Source organism: Rhododendron vialii, chromosome 9a (genome assembly GCF_030253575.1).
Source record: "Rhododendron vialii isolate Sample 1 chromosome 9a, ASM3025357v1".
Classification (NCBI taxonomy): domain Eukaryota; kingdom Viridiplantae; phylum Streptophyta; class Magnoliopsida; order Ericales; family Ericaceae; genus Rhododendron; species Rhododendron vialii.
The window spans coordinates 34,570,489-34,577,895 of NC_080565.1; the positions used below are offsets into that span (position 1 = coordinate 34,570,489).

Consider the following 7,407-nt stretch of genomic DNA (forward strand, 5'->3'; position numbering starts at 1 on the left):
TGTGAACACCATTACTACATCATCACCGTAACGGGTTTGGCAAGGTGATTGTGCGAAAGTAATAAGTGCTCCTTCACGAAATCACATGTTTCATTTCTACGGAGGCCAAATATTTCAAATCTTAGGGCCATGGGGGATTATGCCCGGTCGTTACTTTCATGATTCTGGAATTAGTCTAGGTACACACAAACTGGCTCGGACATCTCCGGTTATAAAAAAAGAAAAAAGAAAAAAAAAAGTGGTTGGGTATATAGTGTGGTCGGCAAATTCCTTTATTATTTGAGTAACTTCAAAGTTCAAACGAAAAAAAAGTTCCATATAAAGCAAGTTTGGAAAGCTTAGCATTTGTTTAGAACTTGAGAAACGAAAGAGAAAAGTTGGTCTTTCCAGGAAAAGGAAAAAACTTGAGGAGTGAAAGTGAAAAGAAAGACCAGGTTAAGGCTCTGTTTGGATGTTAAGGAAAGAAAGGGAAAACGAAAGAAAATAATGAATGAAAAAAGAGAGGGAAAATTGAAGAGAAATTGAGAAGAAAGTTGAGTTTAAAATCTTTCCTCTCCTTTTTTAAGAACCAAACAAGGGTGGGGAAAATTTTAAAATTTTCCTTTTCTTTCTTCATCTTTCCACATCTTCCAAACAAACCCTAACGGATTTTCAAAATTTATGCTTGAAAGATGATCCATTTTAAGAAAACACTTGAGAGATGCTTCCAAACTCGAAAAACAATTCTATTTTTTTCAAAGACAAACAATAGAAAAACGATGAGTATTCATCTTTTTAAAGAACATTTTGGAAAAATCAATAAGAAATTTTAGTCTTTCTATAAGAAATTTTATTCTTTAAAATAAGCAATCTAAATTTTGAATTGATTTCCATTTAAGTTGTGCTAGTTTCGATTTTTGAATAGAAACTTTAGAAATACATCTACATATTTAGTTTAATTTTTTTTGGTAATGTAGAGTGTCCTGGGCCAGCTTGCGCGCACCTTGGACTGATCCTTATAGCCGTGTTTAATTCCATTTTCGTGAAACGAATTTTTCATCGAAAAATATAATCTCAGTGTTTTGATCACTAGCTATAAACCAATTAAATAAAAATCAATTCAAATTTTATCTATAAAAAAATTAGTTTAGAAAATGACTCGAATTCTAAATACACCATCAATTTTGAATGCGTATCACATGCACCTTGTAATTCTAATTGGATTTGGTCATTAACTTAGGATTTGTTTGGAACTTGTGAAAAAGAAAAGGAAATAAGGAAAATTTAAAAATTTCTCTTCCATTGTCTTGAAGCTTAAGCTATTAGTTGGGGATCGAGGTCCGAATGTTATATTAAGTGATCACTCATTCTATACCCCAGCAACGTAATATTGTAGGAGTATTTCCTTAACGTTGTTTGGCTTGGGAAGAAAAAGAGAGAAAATAGCAAACTAAACTATTGTGTACAGTAAATTTTTGGGAATTGATTTGCACACACTTTTTTAATATCCACACTTTTTTTTTTTTTAGTGTTAAAAGTTTATGTATTTTTTTTTTGCTAAAAGACATAAAAGGGAGTGTAAATATAAAAAGAGAGTGTAAAAATTAATTTCCTAAAATTTTCCATACATTTTTTTTCACTTTTCTCTCTCTTTTTTTCCTCTCTTTCTCTCTCCCCGTGTGAAAGAGCAAGAACTTCAATTTCCTAAAGCAGTTTACAGGTATTTTTTTCTTCTTCTTTCTTATTTTCTACGATCACTTTCCCTAATCCAAACAAAGTGTTAATTATGCAACGTTTTACAGCTACTATTATTGAGAAGAGAATATTCATTACCCTTTTGCCCACCCATGGCGTTACCTCTCCCCCAATATATACCCCCACATCTCACTGTCCTCTCCCCACTCTCACCACAATCTCTCGCTCTCTCTCTCTCTCTCTCTCTCTCTAACCCGGCCTTCCCTCTTTTCTCTCTCTAGAGAACTTTATACTAGTTCCACACACACCACATGGCCAAGGAAATGGGAGTGGCGGAGCAGGGCTCTTTCTCCGCCAAGGACTACCACGACCCGCCACCGGCGCCGCTGATCGACCCGAAGGAATTAATCAAGTGGTCCTTCTACAGAGCCGTGATTGCCGAGTTCATAGCCACTCTCTTGTTCCTTTACATTACGGTCCTGACCGTGATTGGGTACAAGAGCCAGACCGACAACGCCGACCCCTGCGGCGGCGTGGGTATTCTGGGCATCGCCTGGGCCTTCGGCGGCATGATCTTTGTCCTTGTTTACTGCACTGCCGGTATCTCTGGTGGGTTTTCTGTCTCTTGGAGTAAAACTCTTTTTTAGTCCTCTAATACTCATGAAGTACTCCCCGTAATTTACACAAATTAGTAACCAAAATTTGTGTTTTAGAGTATAAGTGCTGGTAGAGATGGTGATTGATTTTCGCAACAAAAAATCTCGTTTTTATAACCGGATGTTCGGGTCAGCAGGCACTCACCAGATTCTTTTGGGAAAACACGCGTGCTCCTAGCATTTCAAGCACTCCTCTTTGAGATTTTGCTCCTCGTTGCATCACGTTACCGTTGAGGACAGAACTAGAACTTACAACTATCCTATGTTAGTTCATCTGCCCCAGATTTTGTGGTGAAAATCATTTGGCCAAAGATAGAAACCAAACAAAGCGTTGATTTTTTTGTCTACCTAGAATCATGTCATGTAGCCTAGCGATAACGTTAGGAATAGTAAGTCTTTGTCTACCTAGAATCATGTCATGTAGCCTAGCGATAATGTTAGGAATAGTAGGTCTTCGGGGTGACGGGGACCAAACTCCTAAAAAGCATGTACAAGAAATTTGAAAATTAGAATAATAACTTGAATCGTTCTTAATTTATTCTTATTCCACAAGAATAAAGATGGACTAAGAACGATTCAATTTATTTATCTTGACAATCAATAGTTCAGATTTCATAGCGGTTCGGGAGCAGATCCGAGATGTTCATTGCATACATGAAATTTAAAACATTGAAGAGATTGACGACTCGAATCAATGCTCAACACACCCTGGAGTGCACCCCTTGCACGATAGGACCCAGTTGGCCGGTTCCTAGCAAAACGTCCTCCGATTTTGTCGTATTATCATTTATGGCCCCAGATATGTTCTGGAGTCTGGACCCCTCCCCTCTGGGCTGTCACGGGAAATTTTTCAGTGCCGTGTGGGCGCGAGCCATGTGGTGCCGAGCACGTTTCTCGGCCGTCCAAACGTGTTTTGGACGGTCTAGATTTGTTTGGGTTTGAGGGGGTGTTCTGATAATTTTATAGTAGGTGGTGTTTTGATAATTTTATACTTCAAAATTACCCAAACAGATCTGGATCATTCAAAATACGTTTGGACGGTCGAAATGCGTGTTTGGCACCACATGGCCCGTGCCCACCCGGCACCGAAAAACTTCTCGGGCTGTCACACACTGCTGGTCCCTGGTTAATTGCAGCTTCCAATTTTATCCTCCACAGAAATGTTAAAAGTATTTTTAATGGAATCTTGGGGCTATGTACTTGTCAGTCTTCATCCACTTGCACGCCGTGATAAAATCTTGAACAGTATTTCACAGATTTTGTGGACATATATGGATCAAAAATGCTACTGGTACAGCAGCTGCGTACAGATTTTCTTTGCGCCCGCCTCGGGTCCTACAAAGATGATCAGAGCCGCTCATTTTGTTCAAAATACGTCGTTTAAGGTCCTTGAAAAAAATCACCTGAGTCCGATATCGGGAAGGGTGTTTATGAATCATCCAACTTTGCTTCAAAATGAGGTGATTTTTTTCAGGGACCTTAAACGACGTATTTTGAACAAAATGAGCGGCTCCGATCATCTTTGTGGGATCCGAGACGGGTGCAAAGGGAATCTGTACGCATCTGTTGTATCAGTAGCACTACTCTATATGGATTCTGTACTTCCCATGTCCAAAAAAAAAAAAAAAGATTCTGTACGTCTTTTAATTATATGTATAATTATTAATTTCAAAATTCTAAAATATAGCTCATGATAGAACTGCATTTTAGAGCCGGTCAATGCATGTGAATTTACACACACATATTGAATAACTCCAAACATAACTAAGTCCAAGTTAGTGTTCCTAGATTTTTTGTTTTGTTTTATCACTTGATCAGAAACTTCTGGTCACAGTTGAATTGTCTTTTGCTATTCATTGGACTATTTCCGTCTCCAGTAAAACAAGAAAATCAATTTGCGTCAGTTTTAGAATTTAGGAAAGTAAGAAATACGGACTAAATTTGAAAATGATTGGACAGATGAAACTGAATTAAAAATAAATTTACTTTCGTCTGTAGTACTTTTTTCAGCTTAGACCTGTGTTGTTTTCAATTTTTCAAGTCAAGCCACCCTAAACCTGAAAAAAAACAAAAAAAACTGCTAAGCTTAAGTAAAACCAAACTCAAGTCATTTTAGGCCCCGTTCCAGAAATTTTATTAAAAAATAAGCAGCTTATTTTATATTTTCAAATTAAAAAATAATATAAATGAAAAATATTTTTGTAATTTTTTTTGCATCGTATAAAAGATCTCGATGAGATCTTTCAAACAAGATCCATATGGCATATTTTTAGATTTTAATAAACCCATAATTTTTGAGTTTGAAATTGCTTTTTTAAAAAATAAAGACTTTTTTCTCGTTCCGGAACGGGGCCTTAGTACCACGTAACAAAATTGAATTAATTTTGGAACACTAACCTGATTCCAATACATGGGCGGATGCAGGTGGTCACATTAACCCAGCCGTGACATTCGGATTGTTCTTGGCCCGAAAGGTGTCCTTAATCCGGGCTCTGATGTACATGGTGGCCCAGTGCTTGGGGGCCATATGCGGTGTTGCCCTCGTCAAGTCGTTCCAGAAGTCGCACTACGACCGGTACGGCGGCGGGGCCAACGAACTCGCCCTTGGGTACAGTAAAGGCACCGGATTGGCGGCTGAGATCATCGGGACTTTCGTTCTTGTTTACACCGTCTTCTCTGCCACCGATCCTAAGAGAAACGCCAGAGACTCCCATGTCCCCGTAAGCACCTTAACATCTCCCTTTTACTCCCTTATTTACTTGACTGCAGTAATAGGCAGATTTACGTGGATAAATTATGGTACAAATGTGTTCGAACCGTTGTACACTTTATACCATGTACATGAGGAAAATGTTGATTTCTTTGATGTGTTTGGCCACAAAAGTATTATTCCTCTTGTCCCATTGCTAACCCCTCTGTTTTGCCACATGTACTTTCGTGGAACTTCACATCTCTAGTTTAGCCAAATACATGGGTCACACCCAAAAAAAAGTGTGGCTAATAGAAGGGTTGGGCATGCTTTTTTGATGACTCAGGTGTCCGGACCAGTTTACGCACGCCTCGACTAATCTGTGGAGACCTAAGGAGCATAGTTTAGGAGCACAGAATAGTTATCAGTTTTGTCATTATGATTTTCTTTGACATTAACACGAATCAAACACTGTTGAAATGGAGTAGTTTTTTTCTTTTTAATGAAATTTTGTTCGGAGACATAAATATTGAAATACATACTTGTTTCCTATTTTCTTTGCCTTAATGTGTGTGAAATGCGTTTGGTTTGATTATTCTTTTGTATATTGAAGGTGTTGGCACCACTTCCAATTGGATTCGCCGTGTTCATGGTTCACCTGGCCACCATCCCAATCACCGGCACCGGAATCAACCCCGCCAGAAGCCTTGGAGCTGCAGTTATCTACAACAAAAACAAGGCTTGGAATGATCAAGTCAGTATTTTCATATCCCTGAACACCCATGAACTTTTAAAGTATATTATCTCTTGCCCCATCTCCCCTCATTACATAATTGCCAGAGTCAAGTAGGCTCATTGAGGCCGCGGAGATCTTAAATATATGGACCTCGAGACACGATTGTGTGATTGGTAGTATATTAAGCTAGAACTATGGAATTATGAACCGCACGACAAATATGAGATAGAGATTTGTTTCAATGACTTGGTTATCTGGAGTAATTTTTAATCGGTTATGCTCTTGACAGCTCAGTGGATTGTCAATAAGGCAATGAGAATACCAAAAAATTCAACTTTTGATACACTTTCCAAGACACTTTAACAGATAAAAACTCTATTTTTTGTTGTTGTCATTTTCCTGCTTTATTGACAGCCCACTGGGCTGGGTTGTCATTTTCCATTGCTAATTGGCATTTGAATTTTGTTCCTTAATTTGCAGTGGATGTTTTGGGTCGGACCCTTCATTGGAGCAGCCATTGCAGCCTTCTACCACCAGTTCATATTGAGAGCCGGGGCGGCAAAGGCTCTGGGTTCATTCAGGAGCAGCTCCCATGCTTGATTTTCACATATCCATTCTCCCTCTGTTGCTTAAGAGGAAAAACAAGTGTAAAAGAAGGAGGTGATCATGTTTTAAGAAAAAAAAGTGTGAAATAAACACTCACTCTCTCTCTCTCTCTAGGTTGGGAACCATGGATATGTAGAGAAAAAGCCCCCTTTGGAGAGGGGAAGCTTTTTTTGGTATCCCTTTTGTTTGTCTTAGCACTCTTCGAATCTAATCTGTTAGTGCCGTTGTCATCTATTTATGCTTACTTTGGTGGATAATTCTATCTGTGGTGAATGTTAATTAGTCATCTATCTTTTCTTAAGTCTCCTTTTTTCTCCCTGAACTCTTGTGCACTCTCACTAAGAAAGATCCAGAAACACGATTGTTTTGACTGCATAACATACTCAAGATCGACTCGTGTTTAACAAGTTAGTTCAACATCAGTTTGGTGAACATTAGTCAATACATTTTTTCTCGAGTCTTTGGCGGACGTTAGTCATACATTTTTTCTTAAGTCTTTGGTGGGCGTAAGTCTTTGGCGGATGGCGGACGTTAGTCATATATTTTTTCTTAAAAGTCTCCTTTCTCCCTGAACTCATGTGAACTCTCAATAAAGAAAACCAATTAACAACTCGGCCTCTAATTGTGTACAAACTTCTTTGAAATCGACTCAACCAAACGCAAATAACTGCGAATGTATTAGCAAATCTTTTTATAGAGTTTCAAACGAAGTTTAAACAAACATATTGTATGGTTCAACTCGGGTAATTTAGAGCTAGCTCTATTCCTAATTAATAATAAAATGCTCAGAAAGTAAGTTGGTAGTGTGGATTCAACTCTGCAAATATTTCCTTAAAAAATGGTAAATGGATCTCTGCATTCCCTTTTATTCCAAGTGCTCCTTTTTCGTTCTTATGCGTGTAACATGTACAAAGGCACATTGTAAAGAATCAACCTTTTGTAGTGGAGAAATAATTATTGCTTGACCCTTTTTTTTGTTTGGCTCAAAATTATTGCTTAATTGGCTTGGAAGGGAAGAAAAGGGGCACACCCCACCCACCCCGACT

General features: G+C 38.3%; 1 protein-coding gene and 1 long non-coding RNA gene across 2 annotated transcripts; both read left to right on the forward strand.

Annotated features, from left to right (window-relative positions):
• Window positions 1–1,823: 1,823 nt before the first annotated feature.
• On the forward strand, window positions 1,824–6,662 carry LOC131301723 (aquaporin PIP2-1). Its single transcript, XM_058328112.1, has 4 exons — window positions 1,824–2,283; window positions 4,755–5,050; window positions 5,633–5,773; window positions 6,236–6,662. The coding sequence occupies exons 1-4, from the start codon at window positions 1,986–1,988 to the stop codon at window positions 6,353–6,355; spliced, it is 855 nt and encodes a 284-aa protein (XP_058184095.1). The 5' UTR covers window positions 1,824–1,985; the 3' UTR covers window positions 6,356–6,662.
• Window positions 5,789–6,129, forward strand: LOC131301724 (uncharacterized). The gene is made up of 2 exons (XR_009191411.1): window positions 5,789–5,921; window positions 5,985–6,129. It is a non-coding gene; the product is annotated as an uncharacterized LOC131301724 (long non-coding RNA).
• Window positions 6,663–7,407: the final 745 nt, after the last annotated feature.

Coding starts and splice junctions, on each gene's coding strand:
- LOC131301723 (XM_058328112.1), top strand. CDS start 1,986: ATGGCCAAGGAAATGGGAGTGGCGGAGCAGGGCTCTTTCTCCGCCAAG. Junction 2,284..4,754: donor CTGCACTGCCGGTATCTCTG/GTGGGTTTTCTG, acceptor GGGCGGATGCAG/GTGGTCACATTAACCCAGCC. Junction 5,051..5,632: donor CCAGAGACTCCCATGTCCCC/GTAAGCACCTTA, acceptor TGTATATTGAAG/GTGTTGGCACCACTTCCAAT.